This window comes from Protopterus annectens, chromosome 15.part0, assembly GCF_019279795.1.
Source record: "Protopterus annectens isolate FY-2018-M chromosome 15.part0, PAN1.0, whole genome shotgun sequence".
Classification (NCBI taxonomy): Eukaryota; Metazoa; Chordata; order Ceratodontiformes; family Protopteridae; genus Protopterus; species Protopterus annectens.
The window spans coordinates 472,919,319-472,932,079 of NC_056749.1; the positions used below are offsets into that span (position 1 = coordinate 472,919,319).

The 12,761-nt window shown below is 39.0% G+C and overlaps 1 protein-coding gene across 4 annotated transcripts in view; it reads right to left on the reverse strand.

Annotated features, from left to right (window-relative positions):
- Positions 1-12,761, reverse strand: part of COL4A5 (collagen type IV alpha 5 chain) — a 3,591,008-nt gene that overhangs the window by 1,656,478 nt on the left and 1,921,769 nt on the right. For all 4 annotated transcript variants that reach the window (XM_044057208.1, XM_044057205.1, XM_044057207.1 and 1 more), the window contains exon 19: positions 4,030-4,071. In XM_044057208.1, the coding sequence (XP_043913143.1) occupies positions 4,030-4,071 (42 nt within the window). The remainder of the gene's footprint in view (positions 1-4,029; positions 4,072-12,761) is intronic.

The following is a 12,761-nucleotide window of genomic DNA, read 5'->3' on the forward strand; positions in this document are numbered from 1 at the left end:
TCTAAACCTCACCACAACGATAAATAGGACGTGCTGGAGGGATCGATTCCTGTCCCAGAGACTCCCCGTGCTTTGGAACAGGATTCCAGTCTACATTAGGCAGAGCCCCTCACTAACACTCTTCAAGAGAAACCTTTACGAGTGGATGGGAAACAGAAAATTTACCCCGGGGATCACTGCAGTGGCTCTGCTTGACAGAGGCACAGGGAACTAATCTAAGGGGGCGGCGAATGCCAATACATTCTGGCTAGGCTTACAGATGCCCTCGGGCACATAGCCTTGTACTTACCTATGAACCTATGTTATACTTGCAACAAAAGGAAATACTGCAATCCCAGCTATCTGGAATTTTGTAAATAATAATTTGTCATTTTAGAATATTAATATGATTTATAGAAGTGTGACAGAAGGAGGTACTGCCAGCCCAGCTACAGGAAACCTACGTATTCCAATACATTACTACACTTTAACAGTTGGCAGCCCATCCATCAGAAAAAATATTTAATGAAAGGGCACTGTGTACGCTTGGCAAGCATGGTATCTGAACAAAGTGAATGTGAGGTTCAATGCAACATTTTACATGACATGTTAACTAAAAGAGGGTACCCCACCCCTTCCTGAACAATATATTCAGTAAGGTAAAAGAGAAGAGGACTGGGGGTTACTACCTACCATTATTTGGGATGCATAGGGAACAAATGCCTACAAACAACTGTTACTAATAAAAACAAAATGTGCAAGTCATTAATTTTAACATACAATAGTGATTTCACTGACATCAAAAAAGTGATATGTAAAAATTGGAGAGTTTTTGACACTGAACCAGAATATAAGGAAATAGTTGGGAAAAGCCCACTTATTGTATAGAAAAATTATATTTGTATAAAAAAATATGCTAGAGAGAGTGATCAGCTATGAGCAAGTGGGGACGATAAAAAATGTGGACATTGTACACAGTGTAAATGTATACTAGAAGGTAGTGAAATAAGATTAGAACATTTTGGTACTATCAAACTTAAAAAGAAGTTCAACTGTAACAATAGGAGCATTGTTTACTTAGCAGCATGTCAGAAATGCATCTCTTTCTATATTGGAAAAATGAAGAATTGTCTAAAAGCAGAATTTATCAACACAATTATGGCATTGTGAAGAAAGAAATGAACAATTCACTATCACTGCACATTCACTGACCATTTTTATTCAAATTTACTGTTACTGACCAGGTGGATGGGGGGCAGAGAGGTGGACCCCCACAGATGACTACCTTGAATACAAGGAGCTTCAGTGGCAATTGCAAACAAATGCCACTACCTACCCTCGTTTAATTGAGAATATATCACTCAGTCTTGTCTTAAGACTAAAAGTAGCCTTAGTTTTATAGGTATTTCATGTTTTTAACAATTTGTTATGGTAAACAAATGTTTGTGTATATATGTGGAAAGTTTGGGACATAGTCTTTTAAGATGTTCATTTTTTTAACTGTTTGACATCAACATCATGCTGGGTATAAAAGATGGAGCTATGTGTCTTTTTAGTATTCTGATGATGTTATTTTTTACTAAGGACGAAAGCGCTAAATAAATAGATTTTCTACAAGGTGGTCAGCTGCCTCATTTCATCCTGGTGGTATTCTCTCCTAGTTTATGGTTCCTTTTATAACTGACATTAATAATTGGCTTAGCTTTTGGCATCACTCTAAGGGGGTACAATATTTGTCTGCCTTGGGGGATATGATAAACAGACCATGCTACTTTGCCAGGACTGGTGTGCACATGCCCCTCCTAGATGTTTGAATATTGGCTAAAAACATGTCCATCCCCTTATTGCCTTTTTTATGCACGGTCTACCCATTAAAGCTAAACCAACACAGAATAATCTAGAAGTGTTACTGCTTAATGTCAGGAGTCTAAAGAAGAAACTCTACTCCCTGCAAGCTATATCCTCATCCTGGAGAATACAGACATTGTTGCAGTTACCAAGACTTAGCTTAAAGCTGCAGAAGGTACCCCATAAGGCCATAATGCCTTTCACACATTTAGACCAGCTACTGCACAGGTAGGATCTAAAGGTGGAGTCACAATTTACATCAAAAGTGAACACAACTCAAGGCTGGTCAAACAGTATGACACACTTGAGCTTCTCTACATCAAGTTACCACAAGTAAAGCCACATACCATATCCTTACAAAGCTATATGTCCCCCTTCATGACAAAGGAAGGTCATACCACATACTTGAAAGTATTAGAGGCACTCTCCATTCAACCCAACACAATATGTATGGGTAACTTTAACTACTCCAGACATTAACTGGGAATTGTACTTGATCAAAAACATTCAGGCTGAGAGATTCCTGAAATTAAGTTACAATAATCACCCTTGAACAGCCAGCCTATATACACCCACCAGGGATATAAATGTTCTTAGCCTGGTCCTTGTAAACATGATGGAATGATATACTCTCCCTAGTGTAAAGTCCTCAGTGGTCAGGTCAGACCACAAAGCTGCCACCTTTGAAACAGACATTAAGCCCAGGACCCCAACTATCCAAGAAGCATTTAAAAACTATTCTGAGGCTAGCTACCTCCTAGTAAGTGGCAGTCTAGCAAATTCCAAGACACCCCTCCCCAAACCCATAGAACACAGCTGGCGGTGCAGATTTGTTCACAGTAACCCTGTACAGTCATGTAAACATCAGCACAGACACAGCTGTATTTATCCAAAATAAACATAGGACAATCTCCAGAAAGAAACTACCCTGGTAAAATTCCAGTATAAATAGGCTGTGTAACAAAAGAAAGTAAGTTTTATGTCCAAAAAACAGGAAGGGCATTGCCCAGCAAGGTAAAAACACCTTCATCAATATGAACAAGTAGCTCAGGGGATTAATCAAGTCTAACAAAGCAAATTTGTGATAAAATCCCATCATTAAAGACAGTCATAATGCTTTCTTCAGTTATGTTCACATCCTTAAATATAATACCCAAAAATGTGCCAACCTAATAGGTGAATGAAATCACCTGTACAGAGCCAAAGGAAGTAGCAAATCTGCTACCTGGTATATTTAGCTCCAACTTTACACCCCCTATAACCCTCAGGTAATAATTTCCACCATATTTCCATCAACTATCACTAGGGAACAGGTCCTCACTGTGCTCTCTAAGACAAAGAACACTGCTTTAATAGGTCTTGATCATACCTCAGGATGCCTCCTGAATAGCATAAAGCATGAACAGTTAGGCCCACTAGAATCTTTACTTAACCACAGCCTCCAAACAGGCTTTGTGGTGGAAAGGAGTAAGCTTGCCTGCTCTAGGAGGGAGGGAGGGATTTCTACCCAAGATATGACATTCTCAGTGAGGGAAATGGTAACATAATCATGAGGCAGGTTGCTGTTAGCATTTTGGCTCTGAAAGTGGGCTGGAACTAACTGATAATCTATGTGGCAATATGCATTAGAGCAGTCAGAAATCCTCCTAGTGCATAAGACAGCATACATGATGCTGCCTGTTGCTGTACTCTGAACCACTTCCCCTTCTGCTATTGATGTGTCGTTAGCCCCCCCCCCCCCAAGGGAGGTGGTACTGGGCTCACTAGAGGTAAACTGTAACAAGGTAAGCAGTCAAGTACTTTAGGTCTTTTGAAGGGCATGCAAAGCAAGATCAAAATACATTTTTCTGGTGAAACACAGAATATGAGGTAAAAAAAATTCACACATTCAGAGGCAATTTAAAACTCTTTGAGAAATGAGAACACAAATTAAGGCTGCTCACAAAAATAAAGCTTGGCTTCAGAATGCATCAGATATCTTGTTTCTGTAGTAAGTAGCCTGAAGTCCAAAGTCATTTACCTACAATATAAGAACTCTGCAGTCAGCTGCCCTTTTCAGCATCAAGACCAAACCAAACTCTACTCTATGACTTATGTCTTACATAAATTTTATGATTTGTATTGCACAACCTATATTTGCACAGGTCCTACTGAAAAAAGCAAGTTAAGAACTCATGTCATACTGTGTTTCAGCATACTTACAACACCAGGTGGACCACGTAAACCTGGTTCTCCTTTTTGTCCCTATAAAGTAAGCAGAAGAGATGTAACATTCATCAAACACTAGCACATAAAAAACACATAAAAAACATTACACATTAAGGACTTCTAAACTTGCAACTACTGCATCTTGGAATACACGCTAAACCTACAAAAGAATTAACGGTGTCACTGCTTGAAGTGAAACTGTTCAAGCATCAATAGCCCAAAGAAATAGAACACAAAAGGCATAACACTAATTTCTATAGGAAATTATTGCCAGTGCAGTTTCTAAGTGTGTGCCAGTAATGATTCACTTGTTTTGGAATACTTCTCCCTTCTTCAAGTTGATGTCAGTATATATAAAACTGGGGGGGATGAAAAAACAAACAAAATGTATTTTTTGCCTTGCTGCTTTTCAGGTATTTTTTAGACCTTTTGGTACATCGGCTTTCTGGAAGTCAGTGTTTCATAGTAGAACTATAATTCCTGCATAACCATGTATAACTGACATGGGCTGTCCCAGCAAATCTACAAAGGATATAAAGTAAAAAGAAATACATGTTTGTATGGAAAGTTTGTTTATAATTATTGTCGATGCAATGTTTCTATGTGCTACTGTTTGTGCTCTCAAATGAGCAGGTCTCATTTCGGTGAGAAAATAACAGTTAAGTTGCAATCATTCATTAATTTACATTGGTTTTCCTTTAAAATTATTAGGGCATACAAGTAGTATTCTGATGAACCTAGGCAAACAGGTTTTATGAATTCTGTCAACATGCTTTACAAGTGTGTGTTCACATTTACGCATGACTGGAAAAAAAAACAGTGGCAGAGGGAGAAACTACAGCTGTGTTAAGTACACTTACCTTAACAGTAGATGTTTGAATGATCACTTGGCCAAATGTATTCACAAAGACTTAAAATAAAAGTAAAAAGTCATGGACATTCAGAAGCCATATAGATGGAACACTTGATGTCTTTAAGTGGTCATATGCATATACCCAATGGCATTGCAGGAGGTATAAGGTATCACACAATGAAAACTCTAGCTTGGTTATGGTTTTTCTTGTAGTTTTTTTTTTTTAATTCAATTGAGGAATAAGGGTAACAAGCTGTGGGTCAGTCCAGAACCCATTTGTTTGAAACTATCAGTTGTCAAAGAAAGAAATGGAAATTCAGACTTTCTGGAAGGGAAAAGGGACTCCTGGTAGGGGGAACAAGATCCCTTTCAAAGTCATTCTGACTTACTTGTCTATCCTTGATTCTGGGAGTTCCTGCTTTCTTTGTGGAATCTCAGTGCTATTGTTTTTAAACATCAGACTACCAGCAATTTGTTGAGACTGATTGTTTTGTTTCTTACCAAAACTGAATGAGGGAGCAGAAAATCCCATGGAAATTTTAGAGAAGGAGGGATGAAAAATGTGAGAGATTCCCTGTATCAGCTTGCCCCTTTCATCATATTTTGATAACCTCTACAGCAGGGGATCTAAAAACTAAATCTCTATCCAAAGGAGAACTTAAAATATCATATTTTACATTATCTGGGAGGTTCTGCGAATGCAACCATGTAAAACACCTCAACATGGTACCAGTGGCAATAGTACTGGACGTAGAATCTACAGAGTCATAACCACACTTTAAATAATAAGTAGTGACCTGAGAAATATAAGAAATTGGACCATACAAAGCAGAGTTTTCCTGACAGGAAGGAACTTCAAATAAAATATTCCTCATACGTTCACAGTTGGTCAGAAAAAAAACTTTAATATATGAGCTTGACAATTCAAAGCCCGCAAAAATAAAGTTTCAGAAGCATACACTTTTTCCCAAACCTATCAATTGTTAACCATGTGTGTCAGAAGAAGAAGGATTACAATTATCAAAATGTTTGGCAGCTAATGGATTATTTATTTATTTTATTTTTTTTATTTTTATTTTACATTTGTTGACCAGGCTGGTCTAGCTGCATACATGTCCATTTTCAGTAGAGGCCCAGGGAGAAAAGCTCCACATAGAGATACATAATAGTAAAATTACATAAAAGAAGTTATACAGTGTTAAGAAAAAATATTTAGGAAATGTAAAATAGTACAGTCAAAACGAAAATCCCCCCCCCTTTTTTTTATGGTATTCCAGTTCATAGGTTACAGTGATAATTTATGCATAAAATTCTTATAATTAGTGTACGTAGGATAGATTGTAAATATTTCATATGAAGACATGAAGGAAGGGAGGGAAAGAGTTAGGGGGAGAAGAAATTAGCCAGGGATTTAGATTAACTAAAACTATTGCTGCTAAGTCAGGTCAGGATGACTATATAAAAATTTGAAAAAATTAGGAACTTTGTACATTCTATTTACAGCAGGTTGGTTATCATGGAAACCACGGGCTGTGGCAAACACATCCTCCAAGGCTGACAGCAATGGGCAGATGAAAGGAGGTTATGGGAATTCCAGTTTTAACAAACCATAGTATTTTCTGGAGAAACCTTAAGTGTTCTCCCACTGAAAACACTTGCACATTCTGGAAATAATCTCAGAGAAAGAGACTACTTGACAAGGAGATTCAGAAAACGTGCTGTCCACTACGTCTGAATCAGAAATCTGAGGAGAAAATCCTGTAGCATTCACCTCTAGAATCAATTTCTTGAATTTCTTCAGGAAAAGAGGAATCCTTTTTTTAACTAGAAACTACCTAATAATTTATCAAAAAATGCTTTGGTAACTGTCAAAATTGACAAGATATGGCACTATTTAAGTATAAATTTACAGTACAGTACCACAAAATTAACTAAACTAACACTAATAAACCATATTGTTGATGTTTTTAGAAAATTCATCAACACAAATTTAGATATAAAACTGTGGTATAGATTTTTAATACTATTTACTATTACAATGGATTTCCCTGATAAAACACAGAGAGATTTTTGGATTATGGGAGAATAGTAACCTATTTTGTTGGTTGCAATGTATAGAAAACCAACAAGCTTTGAACACAGAAAGTATATTGTCAGCCTATGGCCTATCCCCTAATGACTGGTTAGTTTTTCAGAGTGTCATAGCATACACTAAGGATCTGTGTAGAATAGCATACAACTCATCCTTCAAAACCGTACCAAAAATTATAAGCCGGATTTTTGGAATCCTATATAATAATATCAGTATTCACAATGAACTATCATATCTATATAACACTTTGTCTATACGACAGCTCCTAAAGATTCTTACTGGCAATACCTAACTAAAGGGTTTCAAGTATCATTATCAATGGAAGACAAAACAAACATTTTACTTTCACTTAAACTAATTTCTTATTCATAATTCTGGAGGATTTTTCATTGGAAATTTCTACACAGATCCTTTTTGACACCTGAGAAACTTTCAAAAATCAACCCTTCAAACAGCAAGCTATGTTGGAGATGTCACCTGTTCACTAATGCTGACTGATCTCATATTTTTTATGATTGTACTAATATTAAACCATATTGGAACGAGATTAACAAATGTCTTCAAGCTATCTATACAGACATATTTGTTTTGACAAAGTCTTTAATTTTATCAAATGTTGTTAATAGTAATCATATGAAGAAAGATGACCTGTATTTGTTGTGGACCATGTTAGCAATAGCTAGAAAATGTGTAACCAGAAGATGGAACTCTAATGTAGCACCCACAATGAAGGAATTTCTATCTTCACTGAAGAAATGCATACTAATGGAGCAAAGAACTAAAGAGCTAAGAACTTTTCCTAAGCCACTGGTTAATAGTCCGTGGAGGAAAGTATTGAATTTGACTGATACCCTACAAATGGAACCAAACTCTTCCTAACTATCATAGTTTATATATTAAATTATTATTTAGTTACATATGTTTTTATCTGAATTCTTTTTGTCAGGCTGAATGTAAATACTGTAAATAGTTATTGAATGTTATGAATGTATTAAATTATTGTGATATTTCATCAAAATAAAAATTATTTGAGCAAAAAAAAATAATCTACTTAATAAAAAGGGTCAAAATTCTGTACAAGACCCTGAGCCAGACTTAATGAACTACTCCTGTGCAGTGGAACTGGAGTAGGATAAGATGTATGTTAGGCTTTCCTGTTTCTTTTTAACAGGAACATTGGACAAACAGGATTAGTAATTGCAGTAACAGCTTCCCCAGGGATGGGCACAATATTCTGGCTACACATGGGCACCTTCCCTGCCTTTTCTCCCAATACAAACAAAAGTGGCTTTCCTTTGCCAACTGAGGGGACCTTAGCAGCCACAGAGGACAATTCTACCCTTGGTACATAGTGGCTGTATGGACAACACTAAGGTGATTCTGGAGAAATAGACAAGTGTGTTCTGAGGAACCAGCTTTGGCCACAGTAGAGCCATCCACTTGCAGCTGAAGAAAATTAGTAGCTTGCTGTGGTGGCAAATGCTCTTTAGTTAACTTTTTCTTTTTGTGGCTAGAAGAAGAACTGACTGTGGGGACCTGTTGTTTGTTCCATGATCAATCCAAAAGTGGTGCTTCTTTCCCAAGGAAAACTAAGCATCATCAGCCAGTAAAATTTTAAAAGCAATATAAAGTAACTTTTTCCAGTAAAAAGCACTCTAATACACTACCAGTCCTGAAAAGTAATTGAAACAGTTTCACCACAGAAAAATGGTTTTAGTATTTTAGATCAACTTTTAAACTGTCATACAGAAAAGTATGCTCCCTTGTAAAAGTATAGCAAAGTAATGTGACAGTCGATAAAAACAAATTTCCCAGCTTAAAATATACTTTTCTAAACAGAAAAGTAACTTTTAACATTAAAATTAATAAGTGGAAGTTTTTTCCCCAGAGGGAACTTATCTGCCCAGCAAAGGGGCAGAACAAGATGACCATCGATCCTTAAAAGCCTGCAGAGGAGCACTCTCTTCAGTGACTGGAAAGCTCCAAAAAGCCTGGCTCCCAAACCAATACTTTAGTCATCTCGGCTTGAGATGACTAACAATTTGGGAGCATGGAACGTACCTTGAAGCTTTGGAAGCTGGTCAGCTGTTATACCCTATGCAGAATATAACCCATATAGCTTAGGTTACTGCAGTACTGATCAACAAGAAGAACATAAAAATTTAGACTAATCAAACAATGGCCTGATAACAGTTATACAAAGTGTTTACCTTAACCAATTAATAATGGCACAGACTTGTATCATCATACAATTTGTGTGTAGAAAGCATCACTAAACTTAATTTTTAAATTATATTTCTCAGTAATTCTGGAAAATTAACAAAAATCTTTTCTGTGTTTGACAAGCCAATCTTTACAGACATCTGGATTTCTGTCACTACACAGTAGATATAAAAAGCTTACACACCCTTGTTAAAATGCCAGGTTTTTGTGACATAAAAAAAAATGAAACCACAATAAATCATTTCAAAACTGTTCCCACCTTTAATGTGACCTACAACCTGTATAATTTAATTGAAAAAAAAAAACAAATCTGTTAGGGGAAAAAGATATAAAAAATGAAAAACGTACAATAAGCTGGTTGCATAAGTGTGCACGCCCTTAGGTTCATAGGTTCATACTATGCTATCTGCCCTAGGGCATTTATAAGCCTAGCCAGAATGTGTTTGGCTTTCGCCACCCATTTTAAATTTAATTTGCTATGCCCTTTTTCGAGGTTAGTATACTGTGCCTCTGTCTAACAGTGACAAAGAAGTGATACCAGGGGTAAACCTACGATCTCCCATCCACTCATCTAGATTCCTCTTGAAGAGAGTCAATGAGGGACTCTGCCTAACCTGGACTGGGATTTTATTCCAGAGTGAAGGGAGCCTCTGGGTTATGAATCTGTCCCTCCAGCATGTCCTATTTATTTCAGTGCTGAGGTTCAAGTCTCTTGGAGCGTAACTCGATGGGATTTGGATTTTCTGAGGTGCAGCATGTCCATTAATTCCGGGTTGGACATGGCTTTATACATCAGGCACAGATCGCCTCTGAACAGGCGGTATGCCACTGAGTAGAGCTGGAGTTTCTTTAACCGGGCAGCATATGACATCTGTTTGAGCTCTTTGATTCTCTTGGTGAGGTACTTTTGGGGTCTTTCCAGTTGCTGCAGGTGTCTGGTAAGGTACATCCCAAAAGGGGCATTGTACTCAATTATGGGCCTGATGAGGGATGAGTAAAGAGGCACGATGACCTCCCCTGATCTAGATGTGAATCCCTTCATGATTAGGTGGGCTATATAAAATGTTTTTCTAACCACTTTGGCCACGTGGTTGTCAAATGAGAGATTGCTATCAACTTGGGTCCCCAGGTCCCTAATTACTTCTTCTGTACTTAATGGATTACCACCTATGTGGTAATTTGTGGGCACTTTGTTTTTGCCAAAGGGATGACTATACACTTTTGGCATTTAGCTTGAGGCCATGGCTCTGGCACCAGTTGTCTGTTTCTATGAGGCCCTTTTGGAGGATGCTTGTGTCGGCTGGAGAGTCGATTATGGTGCCCAGTTTGCAGTCATCTGCGAACTTGGTCAGCCACAGTCCTTCCGTGTTGGCCTGTACCTCCGAGAAATATATACCGAACAAGAGAGGTCCCAGGACTGAGCCTTGTGGGACACCACTTGTAACTAGTTTGGAGTCTGACATGGCTCCAGCAATTCTAACCATGTGGGTTCTGTCCTTGAGCCAGTTTGCAATCCATCTAGTGACATAGGGGTTTATATTTAAGCTGGTGAGCTTATCTATAATGCCCGAGTGGGGTATTGTATCGAAGGCGTTTGCGAGGTCCAGGTAGGCTGTGTGGACCACCTTCCCCTCGTTAATGGCCTTGGTGACTGTTTCAAAGAAATCAACCAGGTTTAAGAGGCAGGATCTGCCCTTAACAAAGCCGAACTGGGTAGGATCCAGTGTCTGTAAGTCCCCAATATCTTTATTTATGAGGTCAATGATGATCCTTTCCATAGCTTTGCAGACCAAGCTAGTCAGGCTTATGGGGCGATAGTTTCCAGGATCCGTTGAGGCACCACCTTTATGGAGAGGGACCACTGTTGCTGTACGCCACTCTTTGGGCACATATCCTGTAGTAAGGCTGAGATTGAACAGTAGTTTTATGTTTGGGTTTAGCTCTTCTTGGAGTTCATGTAGGATGGTCCCACTGATGCTGTGTTTTTTGCTTTGGAGAGGGCGGCTCTTACCTGAGCATCTGAGATGTCAGGGGGGCAGCACTCTGCTGGGATAGATATTTGCCCTTTTGGTGGGGGGGGGGGGTTTGCACTGAACCTGTCAGCTAGGATGTTGGCAATATCTGTGGGTTCAGTGTATTTTTTGTCATTTTGGACTAATTCTGAGCATATCTGGGAATTAACACCCAGGTTCCTTACATAACTAAAGAAAGCCTTGTGATTATCCTTAGTGTCCTGTGCAATTTTTCTCTCGAAGCTGGCCTTAGACAATTTTATGAGTGCCCGTAGTTTTTGCTAATACTGATCAGTGATGCCTTCCCTTTTGGGATTTTGCTCTATCATTTAGTAGCTTCCTCCTTCTATTGTATAGTTTGTTTATGGCTGGGGTCCACCAGACAGGATGTCTGCCTTTGGAGGATTGGGTCTTGGTTTTATTTGGGATCGCATGATCCATGCATTCCTGAAGGTGTTCATAGAATGCATTTATAAAGGATTCTGCGTTCTGGGCCATATTTTCCACAGGCCCGGGGGCTTTGAAGGATTCCACCTCGGTTTTGAGGAGTGTGAAATTTGCTTTAGAGAAGTTTTTCACTGTGGTTTTCTGGGCAGGGAGTGGGGTTGGGATGTGAATATCCAGTGAGATTAGTTTATGGTCTGATCTTACCAGTGAGGGATACACTTCTGGTCTGGAGCATAGAGTCCCCATGTTGGTGATGATCAGGTCCAGTATGTTTTCCCCTCTTGTGGGAGTGGTAACAAGTTGTTCCATAGCATTTGAGTTTATAAATTCTAGGAACCTTTGGGCTAAGGTGTTGGAGCTAGAGTAATGCTCCCAGTCTATGTTTGGGTAGTTGAAGTCGCCCAGTATAATGGTGTTTGGAGAGACCTTCATATTTTCCAGTGTTCTCAGAAAGGCCGAGTGGGGTTCCTGGGTTTGGGAGGGTGGTCTGTAGCAGGCTATAAACTGGAAGGCAGTTTTATCCACTGTTAGTTGCACATGGATAGTCTCTGATGCTTCGTGCTTTGCCACCAACCTGGAGGTGTGGGTATCTTTGATGAATATCGATACTCCCCCTCCTTTTGTGGTTCGGTCCAAGTTTTGGGGCTGAAAAGCATGGTATGAGGTATAACCTGGTAGTGCTGGGGTGCTCTCGGGAGCCCTGAACCAGGTTTCTGTTACTGCACAGAAATCGATGTTCTCCATGCTAAGGAGAGTTTTGAGTGCATGTATCTTGAGGTTTAGACTTCTGGCGTTGAGTAGCATTACTCTTAGTTTCTTATCTCTTGTGATACCTATGGAGGTGGGTTTGTCTTTTGAGCCTTGCCTAAAAAAGGCACTATGGGGGTAGCAAGAGCCTTTGCCAATATCCGAAAGCCCAGGGGTGACAGGTGCAAGCCGTCCCTAGCAAAGCATCGTGGCTTGTCGAGCATATCATCCCAAGCTGACAGGCATTGGATCCCCTTTGAATGGCACCAGTACTTAAGCCAATTGTTGAAATTGATCATATTGTCTTCATATTGTGGCATCATTCTTGGTGAGGGTAAGATGCTACTCAAGG